This window comes from Mauremys reevesii, linkage group 2 (assembly GCF_016161935.1).
Source record: "Mauremys reevesii isolate NIE-2019 linkage group 2, ASM1616193v1, whole genome shotgun sequence".
In the NCBI taxonomy this organism is placed as follows: Eukaryota; Metazoa; Chordata; order Testudines; family Geoemydidae; genus Mauremys; species Mauremys reevesii.
This window is the reverse complement of record NC_052624.1, coordinates 168,879,054-168,906,480: the sequence shown is the minus strand read 5'-3', so window position 1 is coordinate 168,906,480 and position 27,427 is coordinate 168,879,054. Positions and strand designations below refer to the sequence as shown.

At 38.9% G+C, this 27,427-nt stretch overlaps 1 protein-coding gene and 1 long non-coding RNA gene across 4 annotated transcripts in view; one reads left to right on the top strand and one right to left on the bottom strand.

The window, feature by feature from the left end:
- The window catches only part of GMDS (GDP-mannose 4,6-dehydratase), a 544,205-nt gene that overhangs the window by 439,250 nt on the left and 77,528 nt on the right, over nucleotides 1–27,427 (bottom strand). For both annotated transcript variants that reach the window (XM_039525667.1, XM_039525666.1), the window contains exons 2-3: nucleotides 10,317–10,361; nucleotides 1,511–1,598 (exon numbers count right to left, since the gene is read on the bottom strand). In XM_039525667.1, coding sequence (XP_039381601.1) covers nucleotides 1,511–1,598; nucleotides 10,317–10,361 — 133 coding nt within the window. The remainder of the gene's footprint in view (nucleotides 1–1,510; nucleotides 1,599–10,316; nucleotides 10,362–27,427) is intronic.
- On the top strand, nucleotides 7,206–21,090 carry LOC120398329. Of its 2 annotated transcripts, XR_005594321.1 has the most exons (4): nucleotides 7,206–7,320; nucleotides 8,589–9,273; nucleotides 12,624–12,692; nucleotides 20,878–21,090. It is a non-coding gene; the product is annotated as an uncharacterized LOC120398329 (long non-coding RNA). The 2 variants fall into 2 exon arrangements; XR_005594322.1 differs by lacking the exon at nucleotides 12,624–12,692.

Here is a 27,427-nt window from a genome sequence, read left to right as displayed (position 1 = left end):
AAAGTGGTGATGAAAAGGAGGCAGGGGAATGCATACAGATATGTTTATTGCTTTGTCTAAATTGTATATTTCTTATGCTAAGTAAATAGTTTTTGTGTCTAGAGTCCTGTGAAAAGTGTAAGTTTGTTTGCTTTTGCTATGGTATACTCCTGAAGTGTTAAGTGTAAAGCCAGAATACCCTCAAGGTGGAGCTTGGAGAAAGGGTTTACTTATGCTATGGAGGAGCCTGAAGGTCAGCAATGGACACAAGGGCTAAGCAGTTGGACTGGGGGGGGGGGGAGGGCTGGGGGGTGTCTCAGTTCTCAGAAAGGGGTGCTAGACAGAGGACTGGCACCAGGAGAGTATGCCTACTGACCCCAGGCAGGAGCAATGCCTGGACTCAGTTAAGACTCTGGAGGCTTAAAGCACATGAAGTGGCCCCAAAACCACTACAGTCTGGTATGTGTCCAGCAAGGAGGAGCCCTAACAGGGCTGCATGTGTTATCTGTGTGTGTGTGATAATGTTATTCATGGTGAGTCACAGATAACTGGCTTTCATCCAGACCTCTATTTTTGTCATGAGACACTGGAATCCAGATTTGAGCCTCACCAATATATGGATAATACATCTTAAAACATCTCACTCTTCCTTAACAGCTTTCAATAGTCATTAAAAAGGAGGATCAAAAAAGTGAAAGAGCACAATCCACATGCAGCAAACTTTTTTGGACCAGACCTGTGCCTATTCTCATAGTCAAAAGAATCTACCCCAAGGCACCAATTGCAATTCTCTTACTTCATTAAATCTTGATCTACTGTGTAACTTGGTGTTACTATATTTTTATCTGCTACTATGACCAAGCTATGGTGTAGCTGGGACTTTTTGGCTTGCTTAAAAAACAAAGACACACACCTTAAAGGCAATGTGAAAGTAAAACTATTTCAGTGCTAGAGCAATATTCCATACAAAGTTGCATATAAGATGATCCTCCATTTTATGTAACTAAAAAGATAATTACCCTCAAAACTTGTTTTACTTCAGTGCTGCTTCACATTTCCAGCCTCCTATACCTCTCTCAACCTCACGCAGCTTTTTGCAGGTCTAGCCATGCACTTACATCTTTATTGAACATCTTGGTGTAAGAAAACTGCATCATCAAAATTTGTACTGAGTACAAGATGCCTCCCCATTCCCCTCTCAATGAATTACTTTAAATATTTTTATATATTTTTTCCAGCCAATTCATAAGTATAAAATTTTATATCAAATTGGATCTGAAAACTGCTTTCACTTCTTACGGAGATAGAGCTTCTGACAGAAAGACAGACAAGAGGAATGGCTGGCTGCTGAATGACAAACTTTACAACAGATCCCACATCTCCACTGGGAAGAGACAACTTTACAGTGATTATAGGCTGGTATGCTTTAAATAAAGATGATTTGTACATCGATAGGAGAAGATATACTATGAAACAATTTACTGCATGAAGAAATGTAGAATGAGAAATAACTATACAGACAAAACCTTACTTCCTTCAGTGTGAGCCTGTGGATTCTTGTAGAGATGCTCAATTCGGCCAGTGTTGAAAGAACTAGATCGGCGAACAATTCCATGCACCTGTAGTTTAAATGGGAACAGAAGGATTGAAAAAGAAATGGGGTTTCTGTGATACCTTGATATATCATTTAAAACAGCTCTTTTAGAACTTTTTTCCATGAAAAATGCTGGCATTAACCACCTATCTGGTAAAATGATTGGATACTATTAGTTAACTTTGATTTGGATTTTTTTGCATAAATAATTGGCTAATTAAGAGGAAATTGTAAGATAGCTCTAGCTCTGTCCACCATTCACCCCATCCCTATCCAAAACACACAAGCGGAAAATCTTGTATCCGGTACCATTGACAGGCATCTCTCTTCATTCCTAAATCGAAGACAGAAAGCATGTAGCAGCATCAATTTGTCAGTGTCTTAGCCCAAAGTACTTTGTGTTGAGCTCTTGGATGCTGCCTCCTTTGGTCCGATATCCTAAATGTTTCATATCCTCTCCTGTTAATTCCAGTGCACATCACAACCGCATTGTGCAGATGTTTGATAACCACTTTCAATTACTCAAGAGCATCAGTGTGTTGAAAGTGCAGAAGACAGACAGACAGAACAGGACCTTGTTCCAAACTCCTGACTCAGTGTTCTGAGGTAGAGGATGAGAAAACTGGGAAGCTTAGACTAAAATGGAGAAAGGTAACTTCCCTGAACTGGCCACGATAAATATGTCTGAAAAAACTGATTAGCGGTAACAAGAATACATGCCTGCCTGACAAAGCCTGTTTGTGTCTAACACACTAGAGAAATGTAAAGCTGGCCTCCCTCATTGCTGCCAAGGTTTGTGTCAGTTTAGGTCACCAAGTGCTCCTCACTCAAGTGGAAGCTTCAACTTTAACACCTGACTTTTTCCAGATATTTCTGAAGCTTTCCCATCACAATTTGATTCAACTTGCTTGCTTGCGTTGGATCACCTCCCCCCCACAAATTAATTTGTGGCCAAGAGCATTCAACAACCTGGACACAATTTCTGGATGGTGACGGCTGGTTATGCATGCAAAAGCCTCATATTTTGTTCTGTCAAAAGTATGCAAAAATTGACTAAACGATACACCCTAAGAACTGGACTGTATAACCTAGCTAGACAACTAACTTTCAGAGTTTTAAAATGATTTAATCTACCTAAATTCACAAGCTAATTTTTGTAGCCATATATTGTCACATTTAAAGTTTGTTCATGCCCAAAGACACGTAGTTTGCACATGCAGATCAATTTGCCATCCATCTTACCTAATTTGCCTACGCAATGTCACTTGTGCTCAATTTTTTTTTTTTAAGTATTAAAAATGTGATATGGAAATATGGTGCCAACAGTTTTAAAGGCCAGATTGAAGGCCTCTGAATATCTGACCCTTGAGGTTTATTTTTTCCATTATATCACACTTTCTGTACTACTATAAAGAAAATGTTCCAAGAATGTTCTAAGAATCCACATTCTGCTGTTTCTTTGCAGAACTTGTTTGAAGAAGTTATTTTTGTAAAAACAATACGATTTTAGTAAAATGCATAAAAATTACACAGGTATAATGACATTAAGATTTTGTTTTTACAAGGTTGCACAAAATGCCAGAAACTTTGTATTTACTTACTCAAAATGTTTTGTTTACTGGCACATCAACAACCTTTGCATTCTACCAGCAGAAAGCTTGTCTTTTTTTTTTTTTTTTTTTTTTTTTTTTTTTAAGGTAAATTGAAGCATTCTACAATTATTTCTGGAAAATAAAATATTCTGACTTCAAGTCCTGATTGACATTGTTATATCTTGATTATCTGAATCTGAATTAAGCTACTCTGAAGTTCAAGTTTACATAAACCATAGACCAGTAGTTAAGCACTGCCAGCTCAAGGCTTGAGGAGAGACTGTATTTGCAGAAGTTTTATGTGCCAGCTGAATGGCTATGATGCCAACAGCTGACCATGGAGATGTGTTAAGTGCAAACATCACAGAACTTGATGAAGTTCCAACAAATAAACAGATCAAGAGTGTCTTGCACCCAGTGACAAATACAAACCCCACTTTTATCTTTCCCCTCCCCTCCCCCTTTTTTGTACGTGTACACGAGAGAAAGAAAAATGCTTAATCCATGACAGCAAATATTAGCGTAAGAACTGATGAAAGGTATTTCTGTCTGCCTGTGAGACAGGTGAAATGCAAACTTTGTGACAAAGCTAAAATGTGTGCAAACTGGATTATCTAGTTAAGAATGAAGTTTAGTGGATTTCTCTCAATAGGGACTGATTTTTTTAAATAAGCTCAAATTTTAAAAAGTGTTGTGGCTGATTTTACTGTTAGACTGAACAATCAAGCTGAGTAAATTGTTGGATTTCATGTGTTTAGAAAAAGCACATTCACTTTCCATTTTACTGAAAAGGAATATAATTTTTCCTGAAAGAACTTGGTTCTACAGAAATCCCCAATCAGAAGATACTGTAAATGCACAGGTAAACTGGTTGAAGTAACCTTTGAAAACAGAATTTAAAAATACCTAGTTGAACTTGATTTGATACACACTAATATGATTTTTGTAACGGAAAATGTATTTAATTAGAATTCTTTGAATATTTCAACAAAATAAAGAGGGCTCATGTGTTATTTGAACTTTCGAAAAGTCTTCAGCAAAGTTCCTCACATTAAGGAAATTAAGTAGTCACAGGGAAGAGGTGATGTTATGAATTAGAAACTAGCTAATGGACAAATAAAAATAAATGAATATAAAAGTGGGAATAAGTGGTCACCTTCCAAATCATGGCAAGAGGATTGTGACCTAAGATTCTTCACTAGGACTGGGGGTATTAAATCAATTCTCTGGAGTGTTATGAATTTTTTTGCTGATAATGCAAAATTATTTAAATTAGTCAAGATTACACAAGACTGAGCAATTTCTGAGGGACTTAACAAAGATAGATGAATGGGCATCAAAGCAGAAGAAATTATGTGTTGAGAAATGCAAGGTAACACATACTGGAAGGAATTATCTGACCCATGCTTGTCCATTACTGGAATTACTGGATTCTTAATTAACTGCAACCATCATAGAAGAGAGCTGACAATCATTGCTGAAAGCTCAGTTAAAACTATTTCTTAAAGAATAGCAACAGTCAAAAAGCAAACAAAATACAAATGGAATAAGTCAGGAGGTAATACTGGGACTAGTATAATTCTGTTATATAAATCAATGTTGAATGATCACCTGGGATATTGCATTCAGTTCTGGTTACTATCTCAAAAAGGATATTAAACTGATAAGAACAGATACAATTTAGATAATGCTTTAACTATAAATAGAAAGGGCTCAGAGGCTAAAACAATTAGAGGCCTGAAAAGTCTGGAAAGAGAATGAAGCTAGTTGGTTGACAGGGAATGCTACAAATCACTAATCTGAGCTGAATCTTATGTTCCTAATTAATTACAATGGATAACAATATTTAGATTGCAAGATCCTTGGGACAAGAATTGTGTCATCATTTATATTTTGTACAATACTGTGTATATTAATAGTTCTTACAAAATAATTATTAGTCTCTGATGATGAGAGACGGTACAGAGGCTAAATCTCTATAATTATATGAAAACAAAATGAATAAAAAACAATGCAACAGTTTGTAACAAAACACCACTCATCCCCCACTGGAATTGAAATTCCTAATTACCAATACAGATTAGTGATTTCATACAAGACAATACTAAGATTCCCCACTTGGAAGCCCAGCACCATTTCTGATACAGGGATTTGATGAAGTTACATTAAAGGAACAGGGACAGACAAGTTGCTGTCCGCTCACACCAGCTTCATCTCCCTGTATCTGATTTGCATAAAAAATGGTTACCTTCCTCGCATAACTTGTTCTTCTAAATGTGTTGTTCATGTCCATTCCATGTCAGGTCTGTGTGCTCACCACATGCACCAGTGCCGGAAGTTTTTCCCCCAGTGGTATCCATAGGGCCAGCTCTAGTGCCCTCTGGAGTCGTGCGCATATGCGCTGGTATAAGGGGTGGCTGTCAGCCACCACTACCCACCACCACTTCAGTTCCTTCTTGCCGCAATTCTGACAGAGGGGAAGGAGGGCGGGTAATGGAATGGACATGAGCAACACAACTGAAAAAACCATCAGTTACAAGAAGTAGTTAACAGTTTTTTCTTCGACTTCTTGCTCATGTCCATTCCATGTCAGATGACTCACAAGCAGTGCCTCTGGAAGCAGGCAGAAGTTCATAGACGTGTCTATTTTAAACACTGCTCTGCCAAAGCCAGCATCATCTCAGGCCTCCTGGGCGATAGCATAGTGGGTTGCAAAGGTATGAACAGATGCCCACATTGTGACCCTGTAGATGTCCTGGATTGGAACATGTGTCAGAAAAACTGCTGACAATGCCTGCGCTCTCGTTGAATGAGCTGTCACTAACAGTGGAGGTGTAGCCTTTGCCTGCTCATAGCAGGAACGAATGTAGGTGGTGATCCTGGATAAAATTCTCTGAGATGTCACCAGGGGACCCTTCATACTGTCAGCCACCGCAATGAAAAGTTGAGTAGACCTGCGGATGGTCTTGGTTCTCTCAAGGTAGAAAGCCAGAGCACATCTGACATCCAAAGTGTGCAGATGCCACTCCTTGTTGGAACTGTGCAGCTTTGGGAAGAGAGCAGAAAGCTCAAAGGGAGGACCAGTGAGCGTAGACAGAACTAGGTTGAGGTCCCACTGGGGAACCAGATCATGGACCTGCGAGAAGAGCCTTTCCAGACCCTTAAGAAATCTGATCATTGCATGTGAGAAAACTGATCTGCCCTGGATGTGAGGATGGAAGGCTGAAATGGCTGCCAGGTGCCACCTTGATAGATGAGAATGCCAGCCCTTGGTGCTTTAGATGCATTCCAAGTATTCCAGGATGGATTGTAAAGTTGACTAAGAAATAACCACTGGTATAACCACTTGTCAAGGCAAGAGGATGTTCCACCACCATCACTGGTGGTAAGAAGGAACTGAAGGAGGCAGGGGCAGTGGCAGCGCCCCTTATACTGGCGCATACGTCCGCAACTCCAGAGGACACTAGAGCCAGCCCCCTATGGATACCATTGGGGAAAAATCTTCCAGCACCAGTGCATGTGGCAAGCGCACACACTTGACACAGAATGAACATGAGCAAGTACTCAAAGAAGAATTACATTAATCTGAATGGAGAGATTATGGTACAAGGCTAGAAACAAGCAAGCACCACTCCAAAAATAAAAACAGGTGTGCTTACAAAAAATGGCATACTTAAATCAGTGTTGAGAACATTAGGCTTGTAAAAGTTAGAAATGTCTGAGATCAGCTATGTGTGAACTCCCGATCTGTATTTTCAAAAAGCACTGGTACAACGCTAAAGCATTATCTACCATCATCTCCCATAGAAACCCTGCATTTGATTTTATTTTCTATGTACTGAAGCAAAGGGCCTCCCCCCATGCATTATACGCCTATCCTTGAAGCCCTGCATCTCCGCTAATATCCCCGTCACAGACAGTAACTGGATGGAACCCCCCTTACACGCTATCTATGCCTATTTCTTAATTGGCCAGAGTGATCATAGTTCAGACATTCTAGTTACTTCCTGTCATAAAGGAGCAGAGAGCACAAGGTTGCATAGCATTCTAAGCCTTTGACAATAGACTGGCACCAGGAACCATGCCCAGGTGTCCCACATAGCCATATATGGCACTGCCATTAAGGCCAAGATCCAACGAAGCACTTGCATAACTGTAAGTATACAGGTAATCAATCCCATTGACGTCAATGTCACTATTCATGTGTTGAAAGGTATGCACATGCCGAGTGCTTATTAGATCCTGAATCAGTAACGCATACGTTTTTAAAGGACTTTATACTGTAATTAAGAATGCTACCATTCTTAATCTCAGCTCATGCTATTGTACTTCTCCCCACCCTTCCAATTTCAACAACATGAACTAAGATTGGATCATCAAACAAAGTAAATTTCCTTATTCATGTGCCTGAAGGGAACTAATTTCCATTACAACCAAATATCAGCTTGTTTATCTGTCTGAATGTGTATGAAGTGACACTGTTTTTGACACCATAGGTCAGGTGACATCAACTATTATCCAAATAGTTATAATAAATGTTAGAAAATTTAAAACTATAGATATAGCATACCAAATTTTAGCCAATGATAGAATATTAACAATTGCCATTTACATGGTATGTTACAGTTTCAAATCCCCTTATAAATAGTAAGTTAATTTTTCTGACACATTAAAAAATTAGTTTGACCAATCTGAAGTTACTAAGGGCTAGAAAGAAAAGATGTATTTTCACCAGTTTTTTTAAGACCTACAGGACGATAAAGACTTCAGTCCTACCAGGAGATATTTCTTCCTCATATGGCATCTACAATTCTAATTATACACTATGGGATTAAAAAAAAATAAAATAAAAACCTTCTCTCTAATTTGTTAATAACATCCCTAGCAAAGACAGCAATAGCATCTTTCAATGGGTATTTAATACTAGTGTATTTATTAAATTGTGTTGGAAATTAGTTTGCCTTTGTAATCACGCTGCAGAATACAGAAAGCGCCATGCCCACAATAGGATGATCAGAACCATGCCACCTACAAGCTTTAATTTAACAGTTGCTGTGATAAATGTGGCTAGAGATGTTTACATCCAAGAATGGTGTTATAATACTATACTATGAACCACCGAGGAGGGCTAGTTTTCAGCACAGATACTGTGGCACGGAGATACTGTGATGAAGTACCTATGCAGTTAAGTGAAGGATATTTACTGTCAATGGAAGTGGAATACAGATGGGGGCCACACATCTTGAAGAATTTCAAGTCACAGTAAGTAACCTCCATTTCTTCTTCAAGTGCTGGTCTCTACCTGTACTCCATACATGGGGGATTGACAAGCAAGGCCTTAGACTAGAAGTGGGTGTAAGGAAGCCAGCAGCAAAGATGGATGAACTAAGCAGAATAAAAACTATTTACAATTACATTGACAGGTTCTACAAAGAAGCTGAAGGAAGAGGAGACACAGGATTCTGACTTAGGCCATGCAGCCATAAGAAGGAACTGGAGAGGCATCAGCCATACCCTCAGTCAGGAGCACAAGGAGACCTATGGCACATATAGAGGCTAACGGGCACTGTTTGTGAGAATTTCTGTACTCAGGCGCATAGTGCGCATGCATACCCACATGTGGAATACACATAGGGACCAGCACTCAAAAAAGAAGTTAGAATGGGTCTCACCAAAAACACTTTCTACACTACTCAGAGAAGTGTGCTAAAAACCTGATGGAAACAATCATGTTTAAATGTGATTATAGCCTGCACAGTTCTGGTGCCAGTGTGAACAGGGCCAGAGTGCACGATTTTATCTGTAAGAAATGTCGGACAGAATGCCAATGCTGCCAACACTACAAAAGCATAGAGTCCCTTTCCGTTTGGGAAAGGGAAGTGAGCAGAGAAAACAATTACACAGATCTCCTTGTCCCTGAATTTGAATTATTCCTAGCAGATGTTGCTCCAAAAAAGAAGGGACAGAAAGAACTGAGTACTGTGAAAGATGCATAAACACTCAGAAGGACAGGCGAAGAATGACCAAGATGGTAGAATTAACTAGGAGTGACAAGAGGAAATGAAGAAAAAAATATGTAGGATGGACATCAAGAACAGTTTTCTTATGGTGAGTTCTACTAAGCTGTGCAATAATTTCCAAAGGAAAGTAGTGGAAGCCCAGTCTCTTTAGACACTTAACATTAGACTGAATCAAAAAAGAGAAAATAAAACAATACTGTATTATTAGAGGGTGGGCTACAAGTTAATAAGGGTTCTTTTTCTCTCTCTGTTGTACGATTAAGACTATGGGACAGCCTTTTACTACTGAGCAGGCAAACACCTGCGGCTATATAGCCACAACAGTACCAAATAACTGTGTATTGTAGCATACGATAACTGTATGACCTTTGTATTGCTGACATCAGAAAGAACATTACTGCTATTTAATCCCTGGGATAGGCATGTGACAAAAAGAAAGATATTAAATATTTATTTTCCTTATACTTAAGCCTGTCAAAGTCCTAGTCACTTCACAGCTTACATTACAGTCCAAACTCAAGGACAAAAGATGCAAAATGACAAGTCTCACACATTTGGTTGCATCAAAGTTAGTAAACAAGGCTCAAATTCTTAGCACAGAAGTCATAAATCTGAGAAAGTAAAACAAAACCCTGCACAATACTACACTCCAGTCTAAACCTCCATAAAGAACCCAGAATGCCTATTAGAAAGCAATCTCCAGGTTTAAGTATGAGCCTGCCATGGATTAGCAAGGTTTTTATTGCTTAGTGCAATTTCAAAATTAAAAATTATTTCATTGTGAGTAGTTCTTTTGTTCTTTTTTTTTTTTTAAATGTGGTGCATTACATCATAAATTATTCCCTAATTCTTTTGGCTTGCACAGGTTGCTTCTTATCTAAGTTAGCGGGAAGCATGCAAAGCAGATATACCCAGAGGAGCAGAGAGAATCCACCAGTGGACACTAGATGATAAATAGTACAATAAGCTGGCATGATTACAGGCTATGCTGCACATTCTTTACTAGAGTTTTGATTTGTTATCTAGGGCTGAGTGGAAAACATACGCAAAGGAGGACAGCAGCAAAGGAAGCTAGAGGTTGCTATATCCAAGTGTTTCCAGCAGCCTGCAGTCGGTCATTGAGTCACTCACCTCATAGCCCTTTTCCAGCAGGAACTCAGCCAAGTACGAGCCATCCTGGGAAAAGAAAGAGATAGGAAAACGTTAGAAACAGTGACTGGGCCTGGAAGATTTACACTCACTATGATCTTTAAAATATTTTGAATCTGAATCAACTGAATAAAAGCATATATTTCATTTAAAACAACAAATTAAAGGACACCCAATTTTTAAGTTTAACCAGCAGTAGTTTAAGATAACCCACCAGCAGTAACTTAGAAACTTTTGTCCCTCCTCTCCTTGAAGCCTTCCACCCAACTCCAATTTTTTAATGCCTTGAGGAGAGGAAGATGTTTTGCTATGTACATCAGATTTGGGCTATTTCAGAGATCAGGAGGAGGAAGAAAATTAAAAAGCAGTGGGGCCATCAGAGAGTATACTGACTGCAGACGCTGCATGTTTTTTTACCAATGGGCCTCTATCTTAAGCACCACTGATCATTCCATATAATATTAATGCTTCCATGTCTGTGACAGAACATGGACTAGGCCTTTTATTTTAATTCTATTTACTTCATTAGTTTGGTTTCTTCAAATGCACCTATCATGACCTGTATTCCAATGTACAAACATGAATGTAAAAACCATATTTGTGGTGTGCATGTTGCTGGGTTTTTCTGATTTTGCTTTTTTTTGAGGGAGGGGAAGGGAGGGAAATCATTTCATCTTGTTCATCATCACAGACAGAATTACAACTAACTATAAATCATTGTATTACACTTATCAATGTATTAAACCTATCAATGTATTAAACCTGGCATTACTGCAATGATAGAAAACGGTATCCATATACAATATAAAAAGCTACAAGCCACATATAGAAAATTAACTAGACATCCATTCCCTGCAAATTTCCCTTCTTCTCGTTGTTTTTTCCACATGCATTATTTGTTTAAAGACAACCAATCACACACCGATCATGCAAAAAAAAATGCAGGTACTGAACTTTACATATACAAATTGTTCTACTGAAGTCAATTAACCTACTGTAGTGATTCCATAAAGTCAGTGGGACTACTCACACACAAGTTTTACAATGTCTTTGCAGGGGGTAAGGTCAAAGACACTATCCACAGTAAAGTGAACACATACATTCATTTAGTCCCATTTTTAAAGACATTTTCAGTCCAGCAAATTGTGCTACTTGATCTTTTATTTAATGACAGCCTGGGGGAGGGTGAAAAATTGTAAAGTAAGCCTTGTTGCTGAATTTGGAACTTGAGATGCACTAGGAGGCTCTAAAATGACAGGGTTGCCAGTGGAGAGTGTTTACTATATTGATGCTGAAGTTGTGCATAAATCCATGCAAAATGACAGGGTGTGGTATACAAGGGACACATTTTGTGGTTCATTTAAAACTCCAGCAGCTTTTCTTATGACTCTGTGACCTAAATATTCTGTTTTATAGGCTTTTATAGACCAGTGTGGAGAGACAGGAAAAAATAAAAAGACTCTTGGCATATACATATTTCTTCTACTACACACATGATATACATGCATTCAGCTTTTAAATGCCCAGTCAGACAAAAATCAGATTATGATGCTGGTTAATTTGGAACATGACAAGCCAGGCCTGCCATGCCACCAACGGAAATGTTGGAATAATTTGTGGTTCCATAAATCAAAGGACAAGAATAAGACTCCACAGAAAAAGCATTTGCAATATAAAATTTACAGTAGAAAAGCCCTGAAAAGTATGAGGGGTTTTTTAGAAGCAAGCAGACCTGTAATTTACACATTTTATAATTCCCCAAGATGAAAAAATAAAAAAAGTGCTCAGTATTCTGCCTTGGCTGCATAACCTGTTAAAAAAGCAGAGGTGAAAGTACTAGAGACCCAGAGAGAGAGCATGAGCCTAGGGGCTTGGAGGGAGGGTGGGAGGAGAAAGGGAGTGCTGTGATTATTTAGAAAGTTGATGTGAAACAGACCTGACCAGGATTGAACCCTGTCAATAAGGTCTTGTTCTTCTCACCCAGGCCGTTTCTCAAACTTTCCAACCACACTGGAACATTCTGAACCAGCAGTGGCATTCACTTCCTTTGCACTTCCTTTCCAGGTCTATCAAGTGATAGGGCATGGTTTTACAATGAGTGGGAAACAGGCAGCAAGTGCGAATGCTACTGGTTTCTGGCTTTAACACAGCACAGCTGATTTACTGTCTGGTAATCTCACACAATGCAGATTGATGTGGTCCTGCTCTGAGATACAGTATCACAGTTAGTCCTAAAGTTTCTCATTTCCCTTCCCTCTTGCCCCATCCCCCCCCCTTTTTTTTTTTCAGTGTGGTAGCTGTCAATGAATGCTGTAATCAGAACAGTGATTAAACTGTCAAAAGTTTACAACTTGCTAGGTACAGTAAAGTTTCAATCTTTTTCCTAATGAGATTGAGGAGCAAAGGATATTAAATGGCCGAACAAAAGCGGATACCTTCCAGTCCACAAACAATTACTAAAAATTGGGAGCTCTATTTACTGAAAAAACTGGAGGGAATATTTAAGGAAATAAATGTTTAACTATACATGCTTGGTTTTTCTGACTGTTTTCAGCTTTTGCTTTATTTGAGTCACATGCCCCTCAACCACATCCATTCTTACCATGCATTAGACTAGAAGTGGTGTGGAACAATACAAAGATGATGACTCAGTGCAAGAAACTGAGTAAGGTCTGGGTTTTTTTCCCAAAATTTAAACTATTATTTATAGGGCAATCCTGATCCTAATTCCTAATCCCCAAATGTGGGGACTAGCCAATTCTGGTAAATGGAAATCAGATACAGAGCATTTAGTCTAGATCATCTGTTCAAACCGAAATCCAGGTGAAGATTGAACAAAAGTTATTGATGTCTGTCTTTACTGTCAGATCACTGCACTTTTGTCCTAGTGGACTTCTGGCCATCTTGTAACTGACACCAGATTTAGGAATTTTAAGCCAAAAAGCCCCAAGACCATACTCATAAAGGAGGGCATTAAAGTTCAGAAGAGGATGCACAGTGTCAAGTGTTGGAAAGCTTGTTTTGCCAATGTCTCTTGCAGATAGAGAGGACTTTCATTTCCAGTGTGAATCTTTCTGTAGCAATATTCATGAGCACTTATCGCACTTAAAAGCCACCCACGAAAAGCCAGCTTCACTTTACTTGGAAAGTATCCCAAATGTGAAAAAAAATGTTTTATGGTGATTTCCACCCTGAGCTTGGGCCATTTTGTTCATTCTGCTGGGTGATGTGTTCTTTTATTTGTTTTAGAGACACTGTTAAGTTCTCTGATTTAATTACTGTATTTTTTAACTGTAAAGCAAACTAATAGTATGATCCATTTTGATATTTTGTTGAACAATATCAAGACAGGAAGTATGAAGCCCCATGTCCATTGGCAGAGCAACCATTTTAATAGCACAGGCTGGGTTGAAGAATTGCTCTTAATAAGGTTATAACAAGGTTTGGCCCTGGACAAGCCGCATGAAGATTAGCTTTAGCCTGATGTGGTCAAAACCAAGTTTAACAGAAACTGTTTAACAAACTGCTTTGGCTTAGTAGGCAATGCCTTATCTGCATACTGTAACATAATTACCTTCAGCCAAATACAGTAATTTGAAATTACTCTCCCTCTAAAAGTGACACTTCACAGTTTGCTTCCAATATACAACAGCAGATTTCCTTACAGCTAAATCAAGGTAAAGCATATTTCTAAAATATTCCAAGGAGGAAAATTTAGGAGTATATATTCCATTAAACTATAGTGAGACAATGTTCACATGCAATATATTTTAATATAGTATTTAAACAGAACTTTAATGAACCAAAAGAGTCAAGGAAGTTGCAAAGTGATAATTAACTTCAGTGGACTTACATGGTGCATGCAAGATCAGAACTAGGCTTTAAGACCTTAACATGACTGTCTTCTCTTCCTCTGCTACCTTTACTTAATATAAAATCCTTCAAGTGTTTCCTTGTCAGGACCTTACCTATCATCCCTGATCAAATGTTTATCATCTAGGCCGGGGAGATGAGATGGTTTCTTTTTGGCTCCTGGGAAGAATTAGTGAAAGTGTATGCTGCATTTTTAATCACATACTCATACACACAAACTAAAGAAATTATTCCCTCGCTGAAGGAAAAGGAATACAGAATTAAATAAAAACATCCTCAGTCTTGCAGTGGAAATGGCACTCTCATCCATTCCCTCCAAGTACTATAGTTCTAGGGATTCCCAAAGCATAAAAAAGAATGACAAGAAATCCTTTTCCTTGCCATTAAAAGCCCCCAGAGAAACTGTCTGCCAACAAGCCAGCCAGCTAGCTCAATGTTTCTGAAGTTCCTGAAAAAGTAGGCAGCCCTTTCATAACTGCCTTGCAAAAAAAAATAAAAAAATATTCAAATCCCATCCACTACAAAACTGCTTTCATTACTATTATTTCTTTAACCCTACAGCTGTACACACAGTCCTTTCCAAAACACTTAGACAATTCCCTGCCCTGAAAAGCATAAATTATATGGGTAAAATCCTGGCTCCGCATAAGTCTATGGCAAGCGTCCTATTGATTTTAATGGGGACAGGATTTTACCCTAGATCTCATCTTCCAATCTATTCCCACATCACTATTGTGATCCCCTATTGCCCCATCTCTGCCTGCCCTAGACACTGTGATTTCTATCCTCCTCAGTCCCCTATTTCTTTCCCCCCTGTTGGAGGTCAAGCTTTTTCTGCTGTTGCACTAGTAACACAGGAGGAGGAAGGAGTAAAATATCCTCAATGCATGACAGCACTGGATGCCACTGATACAATGGGTCCAAGATTATGGATGGTACCATTATATCCATTTTATAAATGGGCACAGAGTGAACTGCGCAAGGTACCTCACCAACAGAACCACAGAAAAGAACCCCAAAGTCCTGACTTCCTGCCCCGTCCCAGATTACACTGTCTATCTTGAGATACACGCAGACATCCAACAATATTAACATAACACAGAGATGAGAAGAGGGTCTATCTCCTGGAAAGATAATGGAGCAAATAATAAAGAAATCTGTTTGCAAACCTCTAGAAGATAAATAAGGTGATAAGTAACAGTCAGCATGGATTTGTCAAGAACAAATCGTGTCAAACCAACCTGATAGCTTTATTTGACAGGGTAACAAGCCTTGTGGATAGGGGGAAGCGATAGACGTGGTATATCTCGACAACAAACTAGGGAAATGCAACCTAGATGGAGCTACTATAACGTAGCTGCATAACAGGTTGGAAAATCATTCCCAGAAAGTAATGATCAGTGGTTCAAAGTCACGCCGAAAGGGCATAATAAGTGGGTCCCGCAGGGATCAGTTCTGGGTCCAGTTCTGTACAATATCTTCATCAATTATTTAGATAATGGCATAGAAAGTACACTTATAAAGTTTATGGATGATAACAAGCTGGACGGGGTTCCAAGTGCTTTGGAGGATAGGATTAAAATTCAAAATGATCTGGACAAACTGGAGAAATAGCCTCAAGTAAATAGGATGAAATTCAATAAGGACAGATACAAAGTACTCCACTTAAGAAGGAACAATCAGCTGCACACATACAAAATGGGAAATGACTGCCTAGGAAGGAGTTATGTGGAAAGGGATCTGGGGATCATAGTGGACCACAAGCTAAATATGAGCCAACAGTGTAACGCTGTTGCAAAAAAAGTGAGCATCATTCTGAGATGTATTAGCAGGAGTATTGTAAGCAAGACACAAGAAGTAATTCTTCTGCTCTACTCTGATCAGGCCTCAACTGGAGTCCAGTTCTAGGTGCCACATTTCAGGAAAGATGTGGACAAATTGGAGAAAGTCCAAAGAAGAGTAACAAAAGTGATTAAAGGTCTAGAAAGCATGACATATGCGGGAAGATTGAAAAAATTGGGTTTGATTAGTCTGGAAAAGAGAAGACAGAGGGAACATAACAGTTTTCAAATATGTAAAAGGTTGTTATAAGGAGGAGGGAGAAAAACTGTTCTTAACCTCTGAGGATAGGACAAGAAGCAATGGGCTTAAACTGCAGCAAGGGAGGTTTAAGCTGGACATTAGGAAAAACTTCCTGTCAAGGTGGTTGAGCACTGGAATAAATTGCCTAGGGAGGTTGTGGAATCTCCATCGTTGGAGATTTTCAAGAGCGGGTTAGACAAACACCTGTCAGGAATGGTCTCGATAATAGTCCGGCCATGAGTGCAGGGGACTGGACTAGATGACCTCTTGAGGTCCCTTCCAGGCCTATGATTCTATGATCCTATGTTCAACACTTGACTGATTTATAAGACATTCTCATTTGCCCAATGGTGAAGATAAAACAGAAAAATTTAGAACTGGGAATAAAATCTTTAAATGCATTATTTATAACCACAGAAAATCTTTAAAAGATTAAAAGTGAAGAATATTTGTGAGGAAATCTCTGTCACTAACTATATTTATAATGTTAATTACTGTTGTCCATCTGTCCCTCCATTCTTCAGCAGCACATTTTCATGTAGATGAATAATTTCTATATTATATTTTATTTATATAAAATTTATCAGAATTCATATTGTTTTTTAATTATTCTAATGAAATTTTTGAAGTCTATCATTACAAGTGAATTTCATAAGGTGGGTGCAGTGTGACTTTCAAAGCATGGATGGTCTAAGTTAGCATAGCTTTTGTCAGTGATATTGACAAATCTTTTCAAACAGGGGGTGGCCTTTTTTAGTCAAAGTTAATTTTAATAGTCCGATTTCATTAACGTGACACAGACAGTAGATTGGGGGTGGGGGTGAGGGAGATAATGTTTGTATATAGCATTCTTAAATAGATCATTTTGTAGAAGCCCAAGTAGTACACCAGCATTGTTTTCATATAGCCTAATTTAGAAAGGCACTTCACATTCACTCTTATGATAAAGAAACAGAATCTGGAGGAAAGCGTCATTAACAATCATATTTACTCAACAACAATTCCGTCACAGAATTTTAGATTTAACACAAATCACAGATTTAATTAGAAATAAATTTATTTCAGCAACTTATTAAGCTAATGAGATAATTTGGGGCGGGGAGGAGGAGAGAACATGTTTCACTCTGAAAGGCACCATCTAAATTTACAGTACTATATAAACAATTTTATTAATAATAATAATAGCTCATATCTGTAAGTTACCAAAATAACCCTCTTTCAAAAAAGTCTGACAAAGGAATACAGTATAATGTTATTTCTGCTGAAAAATACATACTTCCAATAATGTCTGATGACTGATGGAGGAAATAGGTATTTTTATAGCTACTATAAACAGAACAGTACTGTACTTTGCCTACAGTCTTCAAGGCAATATTTAAGGGAAAACTTTAAAATATTCGAAAAAAGGACTTCATATGGAAAAAAAAAGGACTTGTGAACTCTTATTTACCTGATTTGTTAAAGCTCCCACCCTATAAGTACAGGAGTTATTTTTATTATGATGATTTGTATTCTAGCGAAGTAAGACTAGGAAAACAAGTGTCCTTTTGTCTATACAGACCAAAAAAAAAGGGGCAATGAACGTATATAAATGTAAACCAATGTCTTATTCAAAAAATGTTCTTCACTTTCTTGCAAGTTTCTGTAACAGGTTAACTGCAGTATTGTGTAAGTATTAACAGGAGGGAAAATTATAACTGCCAAAAAGAAAAAAAACACATTTTAATTATACTTCAGATCTTGCTCTTTTGCAAATCAAGTATCTGTATGAAAAACAAAATATCATGGCATTTCCTAATGTGTGTGCAACATTAGAACGTAGAACTGTTCTGCTGCTAAAATATAGTGTTAGACATTTAAGCAGTAAAGTGAATTCTTAAGTTATAAGAAGTTTTTTCTCCTTTGCTTTAGCCCCTAAAGGTGGTCCTTTTCTCTTCCTCACCTTCTTCATATATCTTTATGCTGTCCACTATTATCTAAATATTAGAGATTTTTAACCTTTATACTGAAGTATTCGATTATTTACAATTAACAAACAAACTCCAAGTCATAGGCACAATTTCTACAAGAAACTACTATACCATCCTGAAGGTACTGATGTTAAACAGAGTAAGCAACCCAATTTTATGTCAAAAACCCATGTTTATGCACATGAATCAGGTAGCTAGATACAGTTAGCTGAACTGCAGGTACAAATGCCATTTTTTTCCCTCCTAAGTGAAATCTCAGAGACTGGGTACAGGTGTTTGGCCCATAACAGTTCATCCTTCATGCAGCTCAATCTGCATCCTGATAAGCTGCCTGTCTTCCCTCTGGTACTTTAATACAGAAATTAGTACTTCAGATTTCATTCATCTATTATCCTCATGTACTATACACTATTCATCTAATATCCTCATGTTAGTACTTGTGCAATGTTACCATGCAGCTGTGAATAAAAGCCTGAAGGAATAAAAGACTGGAACAGCAGCCTCAGCTCTGACTTTTCCTGCTTTGTGGGTTTAACTTAAACTAACAACAATGCAGCATTTTAGTGCAATGTTCTTCTATTTATTTATTTTTTAAAACATCTTCTCTTTGATCATACTCAATTCATGAATATCAGTTGAAGCCTTCCAGCTGAATTGTTGCTCTGACTAGGAGAACTAATAGTTCTGCATTTTTTTCACTGGGACATGGCATATTATTTTCATTACGCTTTGGCACATTATTTCATTTGCCAGGATCTTTCCCATACTTAATTTACATGTTGTTCCTAACATTTCCATTCATATTGTACTGGGGCTGACTGTGCACCAATATTTACTTTGCAAGTAAGTCCCAGTAAAATAAATGGAATACTGTATATAAAGCTGTAAACCTCTCAAAACAGATATAAACCTCATGAACAGTAGCAACTCTTGAAATCTGAGGATCGCCCCCATACCACTGATCTCATTACAATCAACAAGCAATAAATGTAAAGACCTACATTTGCAAAAACCATTTGCTGATTTTGAGTGCCAAATTCCAGCATGTGATGAGCACATGGGCTTAAATTGCAGCTGGGGGGGAAGGAGGGGGAAGAAAGAGGTTTAGGTTGGACATTAGGAAAAGCTTCCTACCTGTCAAGGTGAGTAAGCACTGGAATAAATTGCCTAGGGAGGTTGTGGAATCTCTATCATTGGAGATTTTTAAGAGCAGGTTAGACAAACACCTGTCAGGGATGGTCTAGATGATACTTACTCCTACCTTGAGTGCAGGCGACTGGACTAGATAATCTCTCGAGGGCCCTTCTATGATTTTATGTCCATCCTACTAAAGTGAAACCGAGTTACTGGTGCTCAATGGCTTGGGGGGGGGGGAGGAAATAAGGTCCCAAGTTAAGTTGTGCACTCAAAAATTCAGGTAGACAATAGTAGAGTACTAATGAAAATGTAAGTCCAGTGTAAAGAAATATCAAGGAAGTTTCTTAGCAAAAATGAGGACTTGGAAGACTTAAATGGTTTTTAAAGGTTCTCTGATTTTTATCAGACAAACACCAAATACAAGATTTCTTCTGGATTAAGAATTTGTTCAAGGTCAATTAAAACAAATGATGAACTCTTCACAGCTGGGGTTTATGCAATGACTTAGCAGTAATTTCTTCTGCCATGCAGGAGACCAGTGGTTATTTTCTGCCCAGAGCGGTCTCTCTCCAATGGCAAAACAGAGGCTGGGAGCACCAACAAAGCTGATGGTGGGAGAGCTTTATGCTCCTTGGTAGCAGCCTATGTTAATAAATAAGTAGCAGCAATGATGGGTCTACACTTGTTTTCAACCCTCCGTCGCTAAAATGCTAATAAATAATAATAATGACCACAAAATGGGGGCATTGAAAATTGATGGGAAGGGAAAGGAGGTAAAACATTTAGAGCACTTTTCTGGATGTGAAGGCATTCACACAAAGACACATACACAGAAAAATCCCACATGCAGAAAAATTAAGAAAACTCATCTTGGTACTTGTAATATGAATACCATGAGATCCTTACTATAGCAGCATAATTGTTCTGTTCAACTCAAAAACTTATCTCCTGTTTTCAGAGACAAGTGCCCATTGTTAACCACCAAACAGAATACACAGCTCATGCCAAATATACAATACGAACCAAAAACAAGAAAACCGGCCCCATTTTAAAGACAGAATTTGTGTTTGTGAAAGGTGCTAGAGTGGTAGTATTAGAAAGTTAAGTCCTCTATTCACCCACACAGTAAGTACAGCATGGACAACAGATTATATATATATATATATATATATATAAACACACACACACACACACAAAATAGCATGAGCTGTAGTTTTTAGGATGTGGCCGCCCACTAGTATATGGGCTAACACCACCAAGTAATTTTGAACATCCCCCTGCAAACCGCCATATACCAGCTCATGCCATTTTCAGTGACTACCAAACTGGATCACAGATATGCATCAGAAAAAGATGTGACAAGTCTGTATGCCAACAACAAAATACTCACCCTATTGAGTATCTTCCAATATTTAAATGAACAAATAAGCTATTACCATTATAAGCAGTAGACTCTTTTGTTTTAATTTGTATTTATTTAGCAATGGAAACCTCAAGAAGAAACAGGAACACCACCATGAAATATTAGAAAACCAGCCAAACAGACCAGGAGGCAGACACATATTTCAATTTTTGCTTTGGACACCAGCCACAGTTTGAAAGAAAATTTACCTTGGATGGAGATCAACACAAAACCCACATAGAGACAAGACAGACAGATTTCAGTGACTCCTCCTTTGGAATACCAATGGGAAATAAACCATAAGAAATAAAAATTGTGCTGAAGAAAATGTTTGTCGTGTTATTTTTAACACGTAAAGGATTTACCAATCCTGGGACAGGGAAACATAAAGGATATCTGCCTGCAGCAGCCTGGCCTCTTATGTCCCACAGAAAATTACTCAGAGGAAAGCAAAGCAGTAACACTGCTCCCACAGGTGCCTGGCATAGAGAAGACACTATAGTCACTTTCAATACTGCAGTTTCGTCCCCAGAATTAAGTGAGTTTTCCAACACTGACGCTCAATGCCTAGAATTTGCCACTTTCTAAATCTAGTCCAAAACATTTATATTTTCCAAGCTGACTGTCAGAGCAATTATTCACACCATGCCAACAAAAGATCACTGCTCTCATAACTGAATTTGCACAGGACCAAAGTCTACAGGGGAGATCTGAGGTGTAACATGGAAAAGATCAAGTATTTCAGCTTCATTGTTTTGTTCTTTCTATACAGACCTAATTGCTCTAAAATCACATACAGAAAATCATTTGAAAGGGGCCTTATTTATGGAAAAATTTATAGTCAAAATGTAGGAAAATTCTTGTTCTGTTTGTGTTGGAGAAGCAACACAGTAAATTTACTCTAATTTTTATGATGTTTTGCATGCATGGAAATTTTGGTATAAAATAAGGAATGCACTTGGTTTGAACTTTACAGCCCTTCTATATTTCAATTTTATATTCCATAGAATTTGCTTTGGTGGAGGGGGACAGCCCAAATGTGGGTTATGGACATGTTTATGTACTAAAGAGTACTGGGACAGGGACGTTACCATTAATGACATGCTCTGCAACCAATGGAGAGCATCATCCCCCTCTGTCCCTAGCACTTCAAGTTCTGAGATAGGTCTACACTGACAATCCCTCCCCGCAACTGTAATTTCTACTGGTCAGGACAGCCGAAACCAAGCCTTTAATATGCTTATGATGGACTCAAGAATCAACAACCAAGGGTATGGCTACACTTGCGAGTTGCAGCGCTGGTGGAGGCTTTCCAGCGCTGCAATTAGTAAGTGTCCACACCTGCAGGGCACATCCAGCGCTACAACTCCCTGGCTGCAGTGCTGGCCGTACACCTGGCTCAGCATGGGGAATAAAGATTGCAGCTCTGGTGCTGCAGTGCTGGTCATCAAGTGTGGCCACACACCAGCGCTGTTATTGGCCTCCAGGGTATTAGCAGATATCCCAGAATGCTTTTATAAATTTCTCTCTTTGTTTTGTTATGCAGCCTCTCTTTGTTTTGTTGTGAACTCATAGCTCCGTTGATCCCGGAGCTGCTTATCTACAAACACAGCTCCTGTTTGCTGTGATCAATCTGTGAACAATCAAATGAGATAATGAGGCAGGCAGGGAGTGAGTGTTTGCTTGACAGAAACAGGGCAGAGGGGAGAGAGGGAGTCCGTTGGCTGCAAGCTGTTTGCAGTTAAGAGTTAAAGGTAAGGGATCGGGAACATGTTCTGATTTTTCAAGGCAGGAAGGTAACACACAGTGTTGGCTCCAAAAATCCACTCCCTCTCTCTCGCCCGCTCCCTGTCACACTAGACCCCACCCACCCCCCTCTTTTGAAAAGCACGTTGCTGCCACTTGAACGCTGGGATAGCTGCCCATAATGCATCACTCCCAACAGCGCTGCAAATGCTGTAAATGTGGCCACACACCAGCGCTGGTAGCTGTGAGTGTGGCCACACACCAGCGCTGGCCCTGCACAGCTGGACGACCAGCGCTGCAACTACCAGCGCTGCAGATTTGTAAGTGTAGCCATACCCCAAGAAAGAGCAGGACACAGATAGTTAGGAAGACTGTTCTGCTGTGTCGCTCCCTTTGTGAGAGGACTGAATGACGTGTTTTTCAAAAATCGCCACTCACCATAATTCCATGTATGCAACGCATTTTTATTGTGCCTGCAAGTACCTTCATATTTTGTCAGATTTTTTTGAGCAACAGTACAAATATCCTTCAAAACCTTTTTTTAAACAGTCTAGAAACTTTAAAGTATCTGCCGTATAGTGCAATCCAAACTAAATGAAATACCTAGACTGGACTATCTGAGGTAAATCCTGATTTGGTGTGTCAAAACCTCTGGTTAGTAAAAGTATTCAGCAATTCAGACAGTACATACACAAGAAAAAAAGGACAACAAACAATGACATTTATGAATGAAGGTTAATTCTCTATAGAAAATCTATGTTTAAGATATTTTATTAGATTAAATAAATATAGATTGGTTAACATTAGCCCTTAAACCTGATATTCCTATGGCACATGGATACCTCTTTTGTAAATATCAAATGTTTAGATTGCACATGTACTGACATTCCCACTGGCAAGAAGCCAAGCAGGATGGGAAAAATCTAGGAGATAGACTGCAAATGAATTAAATGTTTTTTCAGAGAACGTTGAAGAATGTCTCTCTTATAATTTGCAGATATCACACAATACCTTGTGTACCAAACTTGGTGGTTATCCATTGTCAGTTTAGAAAAATCAGTTTCATTAACAGCCAAGGTTCTTGTCCAAATGCCGACCAGACAAAGAAGTGAGCAATGAAGTCTGCTTGTTTATCGTATCTGTCAGAAACACGCTTAGGGATAGGCAATCCTGCTGGAAAGTCACTGGGATGTCTGTATATCTTCCTTTTATTCAGAATACAGTACAAATCCTATTTATGAATTGAGTTATAACACCACACATACAAGGCACAGGCACAACGGTTATTTGAGTGCACAAATTCAGGTTGCCTTATGAGAAACTTTGTTAGGATCATAAGAAAATAAGTTGTTGAAGGTGGCCGTGTTGAAGCAAATGCAATATTATAGCTTAAAATATTCCCACGCCAGTTCTCTTTAAATGCAGTGTTATTGTGTAATCTTACATCAATCTATGAAAACAGAAGAACTATTTAAAGTCCTTTCACAAAGAAGCCTTTAAGAAATGTCAAAACAAAGTACTTTAAAGAGTTTTTCACAAACATCTCTTGCTTTTAACTTTTCTTATTTGCTGTTCCACAGGACCTGAAACTGGCTAAATTTAACTGACTTTACAAGCTGTGGTGAGACTGAGGACATAGGGCAAATTTTAGCCATTTTTGTCTGTATTCACAGTAATTTCCTCAAATCGCAACTTTTTTTTAGCAGTTATTTTGAATTGTCTTGCATCCCGGAAACTGCAGGAAATACTAAGGAAACCTCCCTGTCTAATTTACTTTGCAGGCTGCTCTCTGAAATTTATTTCTGATTAGGTTAATAACAAAGTACTGAAGCCAAACACCACAGGATACAGTGATACTGGTTTAAACAAATACTTTACTTTGATTTTCAAGGGAAAAAATCCTTAATCCAGAGAGTACAGTAGTTTGTTAAAGCTAAGCATATAGGAAATGTTTACCATTAATTTTTGCAAAACACCACTTAATCACTTTAACAAGATAAATGAGACTCTTTTGGCTAACACTGCTATGCTGTTACACTGAACATACAGGAACATTCAGGAACAAAACCTTTCATTAAATTGTAAATATCATGACAACAGCAAAGTACAGTAGGGCCTAATTTTAAGAGGTGCAAGAACATTAACAATGGCCATTGACTTAGAAACTCTGGTGCTCAACACCTCTGGAAACCAAGCACATTAGTGTAAGAAGTTCGTAAACCAAGAAAATGTGTGCGCGCGCGCTTCTTTTTTTTGGGCTGCAGCTTGATGAAACCGTAAAACAAATGTCTGGAATGACTAGTACCAAATGCTTCTACTTCGTTTAAATACAATAGGCCAAAGCAGGCACAATACCCCCTGAAGCAATATCTGTTTATGCCAAGATTGAACTAATAGCTCCAATGCACAAGAGCAATATATATTTTAAAAACAAAACACAATTGTCACACCTTGCCTCAAACATTCAAATGTTCACACATACACATTGACATAAACTGTAAGAGAACAGAAAGAAGACAGCTTTATTTTAAATACCATTGCAAAAATAAATAAATTAACCAGCAGTGTATAATAACGTGAAAACTACATTTTAAACAACCACTCACATGGCCATCATATTCAATGCATCTGAACCCCTCATGATCATTAATGGATTTTATCCCCACAACACCTCTGTGAGGTAGCGAAGTATTATCTCTATGTTACAGACGTGGAGCGGAGGCAGTGAGCAGATTAAATTACTTGCTTAAATTCACACAGGAAGTCTGTGGCTGACATGGGAATTGCACCTAAATCTCCTGTCTCATTCAAATGCCCCCAGTCCCTGAGCCAACCTTCCCAGTCTAACAATACTAAACAGGACTATTCAGATAAGTGAAACTACTCTTGTACATCCGTGTTTCCTGGAGTAGCTCTTAGTCACATGTTTTGTAAATCTGAAAATACATTTGTGTGTTGCAAGTTAAATGTGATTGGAATGAACTCAAAGCATATGGAAGTATTTCAGCAAGTTAAGGGTATCACCACAACCCCATTCTCTTCCCTGCCACCAAATTGTTATCTGATGTGCAAATTAGCATCAATGATTTTTTTTTCTATTTTTTTTAAAACAGGAAGCTATTTATATAGCATCACGTAGAGAAGAGCTCTGCAGTGGTGACCCGCTTTCAGACATGGGTAAAAGTACTCCTTTTATCCTAAGACATCATTTTCCAGGTCATTCATTCATTTAGAATAGTGAACAAAATACTGCAATTGAGAATATTGCTTTCCAATCTACTGTATGAAGCATGTTCATAAATGCAGGTAATTATCTAAACTACAGACTACTCCTATTTCCAAATACCCATAAATCTGAAACTATACTTTATTTCATCTGTCAACACTTATTTCTTTAAGAAAGGACAGCATTTCTAATAAATCAAACAGCATTAAAGAATGCAAAGGTGTTTTAATGGCTCTTTTCAGTATAATATTAATAAAGTTATTTGCATCTTACACTTCAATCAGTCTTGGGTATTTATTTGGTCATTCCAATGCGATGGCCAGTGTTCAATCTCCAATATTATGCTCATTTTGAAAAGTATCTCTCCTTCCAAAGAAGAAAACAATCCCAGACCAATAGTGAGAAAATTCTTAGAAGTTTCTAAATTCCATGGCAAATTTTAATTAACCAGGGTCGCCCAGAGGATTCCGGGGGCCTGGGGTCTTCGGCGGCGGGGGGCCCTTCCTTTCCGGGACCCGCCGCCGAAGTGCCCTGAAGACCCGCGGCGGGCCCCCCCGCCGCCGAATTACCGCCGAAGCGGGACCTGCCACCAAAGTGCAGCCCGGTCTTCGGCAGTAATTCGGCGGCGGGGGGCCCCCACCGCGGGTCTTCGGGGCACTTCGGCGGCGGGTCCCTGAACGGAAGGGCCCCCCGCCGCCGAATTACCGCCGAAGACCGGGCTGCACTTCGGCGGCGGGTCCCGCTTCAGCGGTAATTCGCCAGTGGGGGGTCCTTCCGCCCTGGAGCGGAAGGACCCCCTGCCGGCGAAGACCGGGAGCGGAAGAAGCTCCTGGGCCCGGCCCTGCAAGAGTTTTCCGGGCCCCCCGGAGCGAGTGAAGGACCCCGCTCCAGGGGCCCCGAAAAACTCTCGTGGGGGCCCCTGTGGGGCCCGGGGCAAATTGCCCCTCTTGCCCCCCCCTCTGGGCGGCCCTGTAATTAACATATGGGACTACACATTCTCAGCTTGATGCAGGAGTGTTATTGTTTTCATTGATTTGTATACAGCCATACATATATACCCTAGCATTTAAGTTCTGACCTGAGATATGCACAGATTGGTGTTACTGTATGCGCATACACTTCTTCAGCTTAATGCTGCTGTCAAGTATATGTTTACTCATCAGATGATCTTAAGGGGGAGGCAGACCCTGCAACCTGACTGCAATGATGGGAGATGGAGAAATTCTTCAGTACTTCTAATGTTACCCTCAGGTTTGTGTAGGCATAAATATTCTGTGAGAACACTATGGTTGGGCTGGTAATGGACAAGTTTCTCATTCTCCCCTCAAATGCATAAGAGCAGAACCAAAGTGGCCATCTTACATCAAGCTTACTAAAGTCAAGTGTAATTACATGCTAAGCACTTATAGCATGCCCCATAACTTCCATTGCAACAAGAGATCGTTAGAATAATTTTAGAGCAAGAATTATTGTATTTTTCAGTACTTACGTGTTTCACACACATCTTCACTTCCTAATCTGTACCACACTCTCACTAATTAGGACACTTCTATTCTAAAGAAGGCACTCAATTTACCTATTAATATACAACAAATACATTATGCTGAAAAAGATGATTTTGTGCAGTTACTCACTGATACACAAGAAATCCCCATAT